At 44.0% G+C, this 15404-nt stretch overlaps 1 protein-coding gene across 8 annotated transcripts in view; it reads left to right on the plus strand.

The window, feature by feature from the left end:
- Window positions 1–6727: 6727 nt before the first annotated feature.
- Window positions 6728–15404, plus strand: part of PRPSAP2 (phosphoribosyl pyrophosphate synthetase associated protein 2) — a 43030-nt gene continuing 34353 nt past the window's right edge. For 2 of the 8 annotated variants that reach the window (XM_069483230.1, XM_069483227.1), the window contains exons 1-2: window positions 12018–12114; window positions 12423–12573. Coding sequence is in view for 6 of the 8 variants with exons in the window: in XM_069483227.1 (XP_069339328.1) it covers window positions 12455–12573 (119 nt within the window). In the remaining 2 variants the exon portion in view is untranslated. Of the gene's footprint in view, window positions 6903–8038; window positions 8168–12017; window positions 12115–12421; window positions 12574–13845; window positions 13924–15404 lie in introns of those variants that run through there. The other 6 variants (XM_069483228.1, XM_069483224.1, XM_069483229.1 and 3 more) reach the window with 6 other exon arrangements.

Consider the following 15404-nt stretch of genomic DNA (forward strand, 5'->3'; position numbering starts at 1 on the left):
TACTAGGAATACAGGCATGAGCCACTGCGCCTGGTGCCTATGTTTAACTTTTTAAGAAACCAACACACTATTTCCCACAGTGGCTGCACTATTTTACATTCCCGTCAGCAGTGTTCACGGGTCCAAATTTCTCCACATCCTTACCAACACATGTTATTTTCAGATTTTTTTTTTTTACTGTTATTATGACCAACCTAGTGGGTATGAATTGAACCTTACTATTGATTTTTAAGAATTCTTTAGGTATTCTGGCTGAATATCTTCTGTCAGATATATATATATATATATATATATATGTGAATATTTTCTCCCAGTCTGTATCTTTTGACTGATTCTGTTCTGACAGACTTACAGTGATGTGTAACAGAATCACATCACTTTAGGTAAGAGGTAAGTATATTCCTGATAAAAGTGGCATATAAACTAAATCTGGGTGATTAGCTCTCTGAGGTTGGCCATTTGCACAACATGTAAGCAGGTGAGATTTGAGCATGTGTGAGACATCTGTGTGAATACTGAGTCATGTCTGTGTAAGTAAGAGACAGTGGGGTGGGTGTGCCATGTATGAGCATGTGGGTAATTCATAAGTGTGTGTGCCATCCACATGGGGGACATTTGAGTGTGTGACATCGTATGTGTGGGACCTGAGAGGGTGTGTGTGACACCTGTGTGTATGTGTGACATCACAGCCCTTCATCAAAGATTGAAAAAGAGCCTGGATGAGGCAGGACTTCTTTCTTACTAAAATCACAAGCACGAGGTACTGTATGGGCCTCCAAGTGACAGTAGCCCTGTTGCCATTACTGGGCAGAGCTTGCCTGAGAATAAAACCACCAAAGAAGAAGAAAGCTGAGAGAATGTCGAGATAGAAGAAGATAAAACGTTAGGGATAGTTGGGCATTGGATCCAGCCATGCTCTACCTTGGGATTTTTAGCTATAGAAATCAATCAGGTTGGGCGCGGTGGCTCACGCCTGTAATCCTAGCACTTTGGGAGGCCAAGGCAGGAAGACTGCTTGAAGCCAGGAGTTCGAAACCAGCCTGAGCAACAGCGAGACCCCCGTCTCTACAAAAAACAGGAAAATTAGCTGGGTGTGGTAGTGAGCACCTTCAGTCCCAGCTACTTGGGAGGCTGAGACAGGAGGATCATCTGAGCCCAGGAGTTTGAGGTTGTAGTGAGCTATGATGATGCCACTGGACTCTAGCTAGAGTGACAGAGCAAGACTCTGTCTAAAAAAAAAAAAAAAAAAAAAATCTGCTTCCCTCCTCCCATCGCAGCCCCTTCCCTACTTGCCTTTTATATTAATATTTAGCTGGTTTAAGTGGGGTTTCATTGCAAGAGTCCTGACTAATACAAATGCTTATGATAGTATGTGCATGGGGAAAAATCTATGTCAAGCAAATACAAAACATGAATGAGTGGTGAAAGCCCCAGAAGGAAGTGCACCAGCCTTACTCGCTGGAGGCCCCACCAGGCCACAGCCCTTAGGCTTCCCTGGGAAGGGCTTCGGTGAAGGGGGAAGGAGCAGTTGTCCGAGAGGGTGGCATAGGAGTTCTCCAGTGGGGGCAGTGGCACTGCAGGTGGAGGAGGGGGTCAGTGGGCCTGAAGACTCCCTCAGGGTGCTTCTCCCTCAAATTTGAAGGAGGAATTTAGAGGGGCTGAGCCAGTGAAATATGGGGTTTGGGAAGTGTTTGTTGTGACTCCAGCTAGAGGCCTGGGAGATTCCTGTCTTTGGCAGGGAGGGACCCACTACAGTTGAGTTGGGGGTGCCTTATACTGGGATCATCAGCCCTCAACTCTGTACTTTCCAACTATGGAAATGAAAAAAAAAAAAGTCCTGGTGGGTGGGGTGCTACTGTGACTTAGCACGGTGTCACCAATGGCGCTAAGGAGAGCAGCTGCTGAGAGTGGAATGTCAGCAAAAGACTCAGGGCCCCAGTGCTCTCTGAGTGCTGTCAGTAGGAAGAGGCTGCCACAGGGGGGCTGTGTGTGGGCTGCGTCAGCCCCACTGGGGCTTTGGTGTATGGCCAGTGACCATAAATATATTGTTCCACTCCATCCTCTGCACAGTACCAGGAGGCAGGTGGCATTAGCCCATTTACAGATGAGGAAACTGAGGATCAGAGAGAAATGACTTCTAAGGTCCTACAGCTAAAAATGGTAATGATAAGATGTGATACTATCATTATGTATATAATGGTCATGAATGTCATACATGATAATACTATTTATACTATATATTTAGAGAATATACATTATATATTTACTTAGAAATATTTAACTCATATAGCTTATTGGGTACTAAAGCAGGACTTTGCTAAGCACTTTGCATGTGATGGTTCCTCTACTGTGGTCACCTTATGAGGTGCTTTGCCATTCCCTGCTGTAGCCCCAGCTCTCGGCACTGGGCCTGGCATGCAGAAAGTATTCAATCAATATTTGTTGAGGGAATGAATGGAGATGAAGGTCAGCTAGCAAGGTGGCCAGGGTAGCTACAAGCAGCTTGATTTGGACAAGTAATTTTAAAAGCCCAGGGAACATGGACCATTCACTCAGACAAATGAAAAAATGGATAGTGCCTAGTGTTGGTGAGGATGAGGAGACATGGATGCTCTTCCACCTTTCTGGTGAGAATGTAAATTGGTACAAAATTTCAGGGGAATAAAATTTTAAAAAGACACGCACTTTGACCAAACAAACACACCTCTAGAAATTTAACATGAAATAATTGGGCAAAGGTGCAAAGACAGGTTATGTATAACAGTAAAAAGTGCCCAGAATCAGGGATTGGCTAAGAAAAAATTATAGTTCATCCATATCACGATAGCTCATAATCAGTGTGGCTAACTGAAAGTGGTCATCAACTCTGTGCCCGTTAATTATTTATATGGTCATTTTGACAACCCTTTGGGTTAGATGCTGTTGTTATTCCCAGTTTACACATGAGGAAACACAGAAGTTAAGACGTTTGTCAAAGTCACATAGCTGGTGCGCAAAGGAGAAGGAATTTGGACTCCGGCCACTGGTTCCCAAGTCTGCACTCTTTCATCCGTGGCTCACATAATTATGACATAGACCTAAATTCATCAACGTGGAACCGTGTCGGCAATAACTTGTTAACTGGAATAGGTAGGCTAAAAAATGTCGAATGGTTACCTCTCCATGTAGGATAATGGCAAATATCTTTTTTTTCTCCTTGTTTGATTTTTTTAATGACATTAAAATATTATTATAATCACAAAAGACAATGAAGTTCTTTTCATTTGGGGGGGAAATAGAAAAAGGAGAAAAGCTGAAGGATCAGTGAAAGGACTCAGTGGTATAAGCTTCCAAGGCCCTCTTGACTGGTGACCTGGCCTTGGCCTCTGCTGCCATCCTCCTCCACTGGGGAGAAATGGAAGCCTTGTTTTTCATCCCTAATGGCCAGAGATGTGAGGGTGGAAAAGAAGCTGCAAAACAGTTTCCTCTGGTGTGTCTTACTCATCGACTCCATGGAAAGGTCATTCCTCACCCCCAGCCCCTGTATAGCTGCTAATTTCGGGGCCCATTTTTCAGGAAACTGAAGCTTAGAGAGATAGAGGGATCCATCTGAGGTCATTTTTACAACCAAGAGGAGGTGGGATGCAGACCCTGGTCCTAGGGACTGACAGCCAAGCCCCTGTTTTTTCATTTCAGCAATCATTTGGAGGAGAAGTCTGTGTTTTCTGTTACACCACACTGCTGAAAAACTTCTATCAAACTATAGCAAAGATTCTTTTCCTTCCTTTAAAGAAGATGTTAAAGAGAAATGTCTTAGACTTGAGCATCTTGATTTATCTTCTATATGCAGTAGTCTGGCCCTTGAATATGGCCAATGATGTGCTGCAGGCAAGCTGAGCACATTTGTCCATTAAATGCAAAGGCTCTGATTGCAGACCTCCAAATGGGCACAGGACTAACCAAAAACTGTATTAGCAGGAACTGAACACAGGCTTTAAATTCTGCCTTTGTTCCTTTCTTGCTCATCACCCACAGTTATGTAACAAATATCCCCAGACTCATGCCTTAATACAAATTTTATTCTTACCTCTCAATGTCTTTGTGATTTGACTGGTCTCAGGTAGGTGATTCTTGCTTGGGGTCTTTTATACAGTTGCAATCAGGTGGTGGCTGGGGCTGCCGTCATCTGGCGGGTCATTCGGGCTGGATGTCCACCATGGCTCACTCCCATGGCCTAAATCCCAAGGATAAAGAGAATGGGAGATTTGACCTTCAAGGGATTTCAATAGTTTTTGCAGAATGGAAGGCAGATGGAAGAGTGGTATCTGCTGTAACAGAGCAAAGTAAACTACAAACTAAGTGCCTGCGGAAAGGGAAACTGATGAGAAACAAGCCACCTCACTGCGGAACCCAGGAGGCAGTGACATTCTGGAGCCAGCTCACACTGGCTTATGAGAGTGGCCTTTAAAAAATATTTCGGTACTATTATCCTTCTATGGTACAAATACTATATAATACTGTGCTACTGCCTACCTCCTTTCCACCAAGGAAACGACGCCCATTTGTCAGACATTTCTTGAGCACCACACTTGTACCAGGCACGGTGCTGGGCACTGGGCAACAGTGGTCCGCAAGAGGGACAAAGAGCCTGCCCTTCCATCTTACCGTCTATAGGGGCTTGGGTGGGGAATATTTATCAAATAATCACCCAAATAAATACTTAATTAGAAATTGTGATAAGCTCAATGAAGAAAAGGCACATGTAATAGTTTTGTTTGGGGAGTGGGTGGTTTAGGGAAGGCTTGAAAGTGACAATCGAGCTGAGATATAAAGTAGGAGTTGGGGGAGGGGGGACTACAGGAAGAAATGTATGCCTGGAGGAACAGCATGTGTCCCAACAGTTCAGGCGCCAAGGCCGGGCTGGTGAGATAGAACAATGGAGAAGTAGGCAGGGGAGACCAAGCGGATCCTGCAGGTGGTAGAAACCAATCAATCCACACTGGCTTCAGAGTGTGGAAGGGAGGAACATACTGGCTTCCATACTTGAAAAGTCCAGAGGCCTACTGACTTAAGATTTAGCTTAAACTGAACAGGGCCGGTCTACATCCCTCCCTTTCTTTTCTCTCTTCCCCTCCTGGCATCCTTGCAGCTCAGCAAGCAGCAACAGACAGCACAGGGCTGGAGAAGGTGTCTCCTGGACTCCAATTGGTTCAATGCCCTACCTTTGGAGCGAATCAGCGAACTGAGAGTGATGAGCTGCTCTGATTGGCCAGATCAAGTCACATGGCAATATGCGAAGGCTGGAGTCATCACCAGCCAAAGCAGCAGAGTCAGCGTGTGTCCAGAGATAGGTCAGAGTGCAGAGGTGGCGTGAGCTAGGTCTGCTAGAGGAGGGTTCAGTTTTGTCATGCAAACATTTCAGTATGCTCATGGGCCTTGCTCTTTGCGAAGAGGTGTGTCCCCGTAAAGTTGTCAAGCAAAGGAAATGTCTCGAATGACTCCATTTCATAAAGTATCACCTCATTTATAATTCATAAATTGAGATGCTTGTATTCTTCTTCTGTAAAATAAAAGGTTGAACTATAAAGACTGGCTGCCTCTAATTAGCTATGCAACCTTGATGAATGATTTCATGCCTCTTGTGAAAAATCCTAAGCGAAACTGGAGACTCGGTGTGGGATAGGGGTTAGTTAAATGCAGACATTGGTGCAAGGCCTCCTGCTTGAAATTCTGTCCATCGCTTTGTCATTGGACAAATTATTTGACGCTGGTGTCTCAGTTCCCACAACTATTAAAATGGAGAGAATAATAATACCTACCTTATGCTCTTCCGAAGATTACATAAATTACCATTAATATATGTAAAGCACTTAAAAGAATAACTGCCTGACCCGACACCTGGTAAGTGCTACATATGTGTTTGTTACTGTATTTTACTTTTTCAAGAGACAAGGTCTTGCTCTCTATCGCCCGGGCTGGAGTGCAGTGGTATGATGAAGGCTCACTGTAACCTTGAGCTACTGGGCTCAGCCTTCCCAGGAACTACAGGCGTGAGCAGCCATGCCCCCCTAATTAAAAAAAAATTTTTTTTAAGAGAGGAGGCGTGGCTATGTTGCCAGTCTGGTCTCAAACTCCTGGCCTTAAGTGATCCTCCTGTGTTGGTTTCCCAAAGCGCTGGGATTACAGGTATGAGCCACCACGCCCCGCCTGTTTTTGTTATTATTACTAATATGTTATATATGTGATAAAGAGTAAACATACTTGAGTTATAAAGAATTTACGCAATGGATACCAAAAGCACCAATTCCTTTACAATGAAAGAAGACAGGGCAACAAGGCAAATAACCATAATGATGAAAACCGAGCATTTACTATATGCCAGGAACTGCGCTAGGAGCGCTGTAGGTGTTGTCCCATTTAATCCTCACAACAGCCCTATGAGGTGAGTGCTGCTATCATCTCTGCTTTTCAGGCGAGGAAACTGAGGCTCAGAGATGTCAAGTGACTTGCTGAAGCTTACAGGCCAGTGAGACTTGAATCCAGACATCTGTAAGTCCACACTCATACCCCAGTTAACCTGCCCCTTTATGTCACCGAGGCGGTGGGCTGGCAGGAACCCAAGGTCCCCACAGGCGTAGCCCCCCGCCCACATTCCTACCCCTCGCGTCTGCCTGGCCCCGCCCTATGGCCTCGCTCCCCACTCCTTCCCTTGGCCCCCGCCCCGGTGGGCCACGCCCGCGTCCCCGAGCCGGGCACCGCCCAGTCCCGGCCCTGGCCCCGCCCCCGGACCTCGCGGTCGCAGCGAACGCAGTTCTTGCGCATGGAGTCGCCATTTTGCTCCTAGAGACGCTGCTTGGACACCCGGCTCTTTCTTCCTTCGGCAGCGGAGGCTGCGGCGGGGCCGGGGCTGGGGTCGGGGCCAGGTAGGCGGGCGGGAGCCGGTGGCGAGTGGCAGCGCGGACTGGCGGGATCCGGCGTTGCGGGGCGCAGGTGCACAGGGCGGTGGCGCCGGCCGGCGGACGGGTCGGGGTCCCGGGCCGCGGCCGCTGCGGAGTACACAGCGGAGCCCCGACCTCGCGCCCGCGGCCGCCGCCTCTCGCTCCTCTCGCCGCGGGGTCCGGCGGGGGTCGGGGCCTGGCGCGCGGCCCCTGGGGCTCTCTCCAGGCGCCTTGGGCAGTCAAGTCCTAATTATGGGACCTGCGGCTGAGCAGCTTCCCAACCATCTCCCATCCGTAATCTGACACGGAGCCCCTAATTTTAATTTACCTGGCTTTGCTGGTCATGGACATTTCTCTTACCCCTACCCTCCGGATGATTTTATTCCATTCCGAACTAAACCCCAGCAGAGATTGAGGGAGGACTGTGATGTAATTTTTAAGCAGTATTCTATAACATGTTTTGTCCCCCAATATATTACATTGATGATAAGGATTTTTTTAGTTGTTAATATTGGCTCATTTGGCAGTTTAGCTTTTGTAAGGAATATGAAAATGCGGAATGGGGCTTTGGGCGTGAGGAAGTGTGATCTCTAGTGTTTAAAAAATTTAAAGGCAAAATTTTAAATACACAAATAGAAACAATTCACCCACATTATTGAACCCCACGAAAACATACCCTTCTTGTTCACATTCGTTTTCTGCCCTGGTCTGTACCATTATTACCCAGTTGTGATTAGAGGTTAACATCATTCATAGGCACTTCTGCATAGTGCTGGATATTTATTATATTGAATGTATGTTATGAGTTTTACTTAATTATCCAATTATGGAACCTTTACGTATGTCTGATGTACTTGCTCTTAAAAATCTTGTATTGACCATCATTGAACAATGAGCAGCTACCCAATCATCTCCCATCCCATTCACACGTTACAATTTGTATACTTTATGATGCTTTTTTAGTTGAGCTTTTTCTGTCTTAACTTGGGATAATTACCAGAGTGGAAATACTGAATCAAACTTCTGTGTTCTTTCTTTGGCACTTGAAATAATTGCTTACAATAGACATTTTTCAAAATCTAGATATTTGTCCCATTCTGCTTACTCAGTGGAGTTCTTAGGGGTGCCGAGTCATTTTCTGTGTGGGTTGAGAGTCGGGCTGTGTAGCCTATTGTTGTATAGAGCAAACTACTACAAATCAGACTGAGACCTAGCTATGTCTGCTTTGTAGAGGCTGCATGCAGCCTTGAGTAAGTTTCTTCTCTTAACCTCAGTTCATGTCTAAAATGGGTCTCAGTGTAGTACCTGCTTCATTGGGTTGTCAACCCTGAGAAAAACGTTCTAGTGGAGAGATGAGCAAGGAAGATCCTGAGGTCACAGAGAACTAGAAGAATAATTCAGTTAGATTTTGGCCTTCAAATTCTTAATATTGATATAAAAAAAGCAAATTTTTGGAGAGTGGGGTACCTCACTGACAAAAATAATAATTGGTATACTTTATGATGCCGTTTAGTTTACAAATGACTTTCAGGTCCATTTGTTAATCATTTCAGCTTAATGAGGTCAGGCTTTAATCCATAAACATTTGTTGAGTCTCTACCATGTGTCAGGTGCTGTTTTAGACAGGCATTGGGTAAACCCCAGAGAATATAATAGTGGAAAAAAAAAGGGGGGAGGCGTAAAAATAAAAATCTGTGCTGCCTGGGCCTTAAATTCTAAAAAGCTATCTATCTCTTTGGTCTGGAAAGTAAAGGTTGAGGCCCAGCAAGGCCAACTGATGTGCGCAAGGCCTGGCAGCTGGTGGCTGTGGAAGGCAAACCCAAGTCTTCCCACTCCTACTCCAGTGATTTAAAAAAAAATTTTTTTTTAGAGACAAGATCTCATTCTGTTGCCCAGGCTGGAGTGCAGTGGTGCAATTATAGTGCACTGTAGCCTCCAACTCCTGGGCTCAAGTGGGTCCCCCTGCCTCAGCCTCCCGAGTAGGTGGGACTACAGGTGTGCTTCACTGCTGGCCTCAAGTAATTTTTAAGTAGAAGATATTTACACAGTGGATGATTAGAGCTGTAGTCCCCCCCTCCACCCCACCCCCTTCAGTGGAAAAATTGTCTTCCATAAAACTTAGTTACTGGGCCACACAGCAGCAGGAGAGGGGCGGCTTCGTCTGTATTAACAGCTGGTCCCCAACAGCCACTCCCCATCGCTGGCATCACTGCTCGACCTCTGCCTCGCCCCTTCCACGCCCCCCGTGGAAAAATTGCCTTTCTTGAAAGCCGTCCTAGTGCCAAAAAGGTTGAGAACTGCTGCTTTAGAGGAAAACAACACATTTAATGTGAGCCTTCCTCATCTGAATGTGGATGAGTGGTTTTGAAATGACTGTTAGCCTGTCCAGAACCAGAGATCTCTTTCAGTGTGGTTTCCTCATTCATGAAACTTAACAAGTTCTCAGATCACATTCAAAGAGGATTGCGATTTGCTCTTTAAAAGGTGCTGAGATTTATCTGAAAAGGATATGTTTTCACACATTATAAATAATTCTCATACATTCTAGCATACATTTATAATAAACATATAAGCAACTGTAGTTCATGGAAAAAATACGGGAACACTCTCTTTACTCTTCATTTCACACTGAAACCTTGTCTTAAGGATCCTCTTGCCAGCCCCATTCTGGAAAGATAGTCTTTAAAACTCTCTTGAAGCTTGGTAAAGAGCACAAACTGGATTTCTAGCAGGAGAAAGGAGAACTAAATGATAGTTCATTTTCAAGTGGATGCTCCCCAGCCCCCCTGCTCCCCTCCCCATGCCATTTTGAAGGTTGTCTTAGGCTAGAATTCTATTATAGAATCCTGGTATCTGAAGACTGGAACTTCGGAGACCACAGTCAGGGTGATACAGGGCATATAGAGATTTAGGAGAGATGGGCTGAATTATAATACCTCTAAGATCTCTTCCTACCACTAAAATACTTTCATTCTAAGTGTTCCAGCTCCTATCAAGAACACTGTTCTATTTTAAGGAGCTTCTTATTTAAAGATGAGGGGATGTAAAAAGTATCCCGCCCCCGTGTATATTACTGTACTTGTTTGGTAGATAACCCAGATATTAGAAGTCAATTTAAATGTATTAATAGCATGTCCTATATGCAGGGCACTGTGTTAAGTGCCTTGCAGTAACTACCTGTGGGGTCAGTTTTCATAGTTGTATGGATGAAGGAACTGAGGCTAAGAGATTTTCAGTAATTTATGCAAGGCCTCACTGAGTTAAGGGGAAGTAGTAGCCAAGATGCAAATATGAGTTTGACTCTAAAGCCTATATACTTAACAACTACAGGAGAATTGGTTTTTTGTTTCCATTCCTGGACTTGTGACACCTTCTGTTCTTAGATGTATATTGGTTGAGAGTTGGCATTAGAAGTCATCTAAGATTCCTTCCACCTGTGAATGTTGATGATTAAAATGTGTTATTTCCTCATTTATACCAGTCACTCTGCCTCCATTCTCATTAGCCTTTGCAGATGCTACACTCTTCTGTAAAGCAGGGATCAGCAAACTTTTTCTGTAAAGGACCAGATGATGAATATTTTAGGCTTTGTGGGCTGTACTCAGTGCTTTTTTTTAGGTTTTTCATTTAAAAAAAAAAAATTTTTGTAGAGACAGGGTCTCTTGTCTCTTCTGGAATACAGTAGGGCAATGTTAGCTTGCTGTAGCCTTGAACTCCTGGGCTCAAGCGATCCTCCCGCCTCAGCCTCCCAAGTAGTTGGGACTAAAGATGTGTCCCACCATGCCCAGCTTATACTCATGCTATCAGATAAATATTTTAGGCTTTGTGGGCTATATTCAATGCTATCGTCGTATCTAGAGACAATTTGTAAACAAATAAGTGTGGCTGTGTTTTACAAAAACAGGCCTTGGAGGGACCTGATTTGGCCTGTGGCCTGTAATTCACTGATCTCTGCTCCAAAGCCACTTTCCATGGTAGATACCAGTGGTCCTCCTTGGTCACTTTAGGGCTTTGGTCAGTTGTCATACATTTCTGCTTGTATAGGTAAATTTAAGGTAGATTGTGTTGTAGTCCGCCATATTTTCCATCATGGAACCCTGGGTTGTATTACCTGGAATGCCCTTAAGGAGGTGCTCTGTGGGAAGTGTGCCCTTCTAGTCTGCTGGGGGCACTGAACCCAGTGGTCCCACTGCATATGTACAAAGAAGGCCTGTTCGGACCTGGCTGAAAGTGGCAAACTAGGCAGCAGTTAGAGCAAAATACGTCTATATGTTCTAACCCAGCTTGTCAAAATAGATTGTTTATCAAAACTAATTATAGATAGATTTGTATGGTGATACCTTTTCATGTTAGAAACATTGTATGATGTATGTATTTTTGCACATATTTTTTATGGAGGTCACGTGTGTGAATACATAGAAAAAGTAGAAAAGGCCCGACGGTTCATACCAAACTACTAAGGGCCCTCACTTTGGGGAAGTGGATAGGGAGGAGCATGGGGTTGGGGCTGGTGACTTTAGCCTTAACTGTTTTAGGTTTTTACAGGGAGGATATTTCTATGTTTTACTTGTGTAATTAAAATTTAAGAATAACAAAAACGCTCAGCTCAGTTTCAGCCCATTTATAATTTCACCAGTCTTCCCAGGGCCATCCTAAGTAAGCATATGACTGAGGAGATGCAGGGCATGCTGGGAAAGGGCCCTCATCTCATCCCTCGCGGCCTGCTAGATTGTTGCTGTTCCATCCAATCCTGCACCTCCATTGCATGATAAGGACATAGCCCAGAGTGGATGGGATGAGAACCTCAGTTCTTGATGACTTCTAGGCTGGGGTCCTTTTTATTTGTGACCTACCACCTGTCTTTTGGGTGATCACTTAACTTTCCTTCAAGGTTATTACCTAGTTAGCCTTGTGTTCTAGTTGAGGAAAATAAAGATGACACGGGGCATCTGAGAGGCAGCTGGAAGGCCAGGGGAAGGTTTTATGGTAAACAGGATTACAGGAAAAGCTGGCTATAGATGGGTCATTTATTCTTTGTTTAAGGATCAATCAGTCCATGTCCTTGCTAATGGCTCTGCTATTTTTCTGTGTGTTAATCCAGGAGGAATTTTGTTGTCAGAGAATAAAAGGACGTTGTCCATAATTGACATTAAGCAGCAAACAGTAAAACACTGAGCTCTTCAGCTCCGCCTTTCTTGTAAGTTTATTATTTATTCCAGTGGTTATGAAAACTAATTTAGTCATGTGATAACATACTTCCATAAATTTGGAACCCTAAAATTCAAATGAACTGTTTGTCCGTATATATATGTGTGTGTGTGTGTGTGCGTGTGCACGTGTGTGTGTGTGTGTGTGTGTGTATATATATATATATACATATAAATAATGTAGTAGACACCATTATGGTGGAAACTAATTTCCTTCAGCTGAAGTCATTTGCTATTAAAAAAATCAGGTATATTTCATACCATATGGCAGTTGTTAATATATATTGTATCCTTCTAGGCTCTGAGAATTGGAAAACCAAGAAGGTTTTGATGTTTTGTGTGGCGCCACCTGAATTAGAAACCAAGATGAACATAACCAAAGGAGGTCTGGTGTTGTTTTCAGCAAATTCTAATTCATCGTGTATGGAGCTTTCAAAGAAAATTGCTGAGTGAGTTATTGTACCATTGAAACCTATATTAAGTAATATTTTAGATTTAATAATCAAAAGTTAGCGATTGTTAAACTTGAAAGCAGATATCTTATGGTTAATCCATCATCTCTATGTATCGGGGCTAACCTTTTTGTCCACTATCACAACTCCCTACATATTCATTCATTTATTGAATGCCTCATGAGTGTCAGGAATTGTGTTAGGTGCTACATATGGTATACAATTATTAATATAAAGAACACTGAAGTGTATGAAAATAGTGTATAGCTTATAGTTGAGTATAGTTTTAGATATTCATTAAACAAATATTGAACCACGGCTAGGTACTAGGCCGTAATCTAGATGTTGGGGATTAACACTGAGCAAGCAGCTGGGCTCAGTGGCTCACGCCTGTAATCCTAGCACTCTGAGAGGCCAAGATGCGTGGATTGTTTGAGCTCAGGAGTTCAAGACCAGCCTGAGCAAGAGCAAGACCCTGTCTCTACTAAAAATAGAAAGAAATTAGCTGGGCAACTAAAAATATATAGAATAAATTAGCCAGGCATGGTGGGGCATGCCTGTAGTTCCAGCTACTTGAGAGGCTGAGGCAGGAGGATCACTTGAGCCCAGGAGTTTGAGGTTGCTGTGAGCTAGGCTGACGCCACAGCACTCTAGCCTGGGATACAGAGTGTGTCTCAAAAAAAAGAAAAAAAAAAAAAAAAGAACACTGAGCAAGCCACTCAAGATCCTTCCTTCTTATAAAATTTACATTTTAGTATGGGAGCCAGACAGAAAGCAAGTCAACAAAACATATAAGATAATTTCAGATGGTGATAAATGCTATGAAGACGACAGTGTGAGAGTAATGATGGGGGCAGTTGTTCTGCTTTAGCTTGGGTGCTCAGGTGCCTTTTAAACTGAGGGGGTGGTTCTTGAATTGAGAAACCCGAATGAGCCACCACGTAAAGGTCTAGGGCAGAGCCCTCCAGGCAGAGGGGACAGCAGGCTCCAGGGCCCTGCAGTGTGCAGGAAGAGGCATTGGCGTGTCTCAGGGATGTGGGCTGGAGCACAAGGAAGATGGCTGGTGAGGCAGGCCCAGTCCGACTGTGCAGGCCTTCCTGGGTTGACATGGGTGGGCTGGGGGCAAGGCGGCTAGGTAATGGACTGACATACAATTTAATATTGACTTCGAGTTTTATAAGAAGAATAACTTTATTTTACTTTACTTTTGTCAATTTTTAAGTCTCCTTTAATAGTAGAGATGTTGGGTCTGTTCTATCACGGTTTCAGCTTTTCCCCCCTTTCTCTTCTCTAGGCGGCTGGGGGTAGAGATGGGCAAAGTGCAGGTTTACCAGGAGCCTAACAGAGGTGAGCGCTCTCGGATACACGTAACATTGATCTTTTGTGGGATATGTCGTATTGGCTCAGTCCTTCATCCTCTGCTATTGAAGTGATTGGATTTAGTCATCCAGTTCTGTTAGCAAGAAGTTAGGCAGGTAAGGTAGAAGAGAGTGGGTCTTTTAGCTCTCAGTGATACCAACTAGATAAGTAACCCTGGTGCAAATCACATCTGGGGCTTGAACTTCAGGGGTTTTTTTGTTTGTTTTTGGTTTTTTTTTTTTTTTCATTATTATTTATTTATTTATTTATTTTTTTGAGACACAGTCTCACTCTGTTGCCCAGGCTAGAGTGCTGTGGCGTCAGCCTAGCTCACAGCAACCTCAAACTCCTGGGCTCAGGTGATCCTCCTGCCTCAGCCTCCCAAGTAGCTGGGACTATAGGCGTGCGCCACCATGCCCGGCTAATTTTTTCTATATATATTTTTAGTTGTCCATATAATTTCTTTCCATGTTAGTAGAGACGGGGTCTCGCTCTTGCTCAGGCTGGTCTCGAACTCCTGACCTCGAGCAATGCACCCACCTCAGCCTCCCAGAGTGCTAGGATTACAGGTGTGAGCCCCCACGCCCGGCTTGAACTTCAGTTCTTAAACCACATTCAATAAAAATTGCATAAATACATGAGCCAGCTGGTCAGCTGAATGAAAACATTAGCTTGACCATTGGTTGAATTTGTCACCTTAGGCAGAATGAGTAAATCCTGTGTGACCATGGTTTTAGTTGGTCATTCTTTACCTCCACCTAAGCTGCCATGAGTTAGACTTTATGAAATCTTGTAAGGAAATACTTTCTGCTAATTGATACATGTCATTACATAATCATCCCAAGTTATAAAAAAAGTTTGTTATTTAATCTTTGTAATTTCTTTACAAATGGTGGATATTTGAAATTATTCTAACTGGAACGATGGACAGCTTGCATGGGCTTGAGAGTCATACACCTTATCTTTGACAAGTTATTTAACCTTTCTACTCTGTAAATAATTAGGGCTGTTTTGAGGATTAAATGGGATAATTTGTGGACTTAACACAGTTCTTAGCATGTAATAGGTACACAATATACTTGTTCCTGCTCCTTTTCCACTACAGGATTTTGTCAAGTATTTAAATATTTTCTTTTTTGAGACAGAGTCTCATTCTGTTGCCCTGAGTAGAGTGCCGTGGCATCAGCCTAGCTCACAGCAACCTCAAACTCCTGGGCTTAAGCAATCCTCCTGCCTCAGCCTCCCGAGTAGCTGGGACTATAGGCATGTACCACCAATTAGACTACAGGCTAATTTTTTCTGTATATTTTTAGTTGCCAGATAATTTCTTTCTATATTTTTAGTAGAGACGGGATCTCGCTCTTGCTCAGGCTGGTCTCGAACTCCTGAGCTCAAATGATCCGCCCGCCTGGGCCTCCCAGAGTGCTAGAATTACAGGAGTGAGCCCCTGCGCCTGGCCAAGTATTTAA

The sequence above is a fragment of the Eulemur rufifrons genome, chromosome 9, assembly GCF_041146395.1.
Source record: "Eulemur rufifrons isolate Redbay chromosome 9, OSU_ERuf_1, whole genome shotgun sequence".
In the NCBI taxonomy this organism is placed as follows: Eukaryota; Metazoa; Chordata; class Mammalia; order Primates; family Lemuridae; genus Eulemur; species Eulemur rufifrons.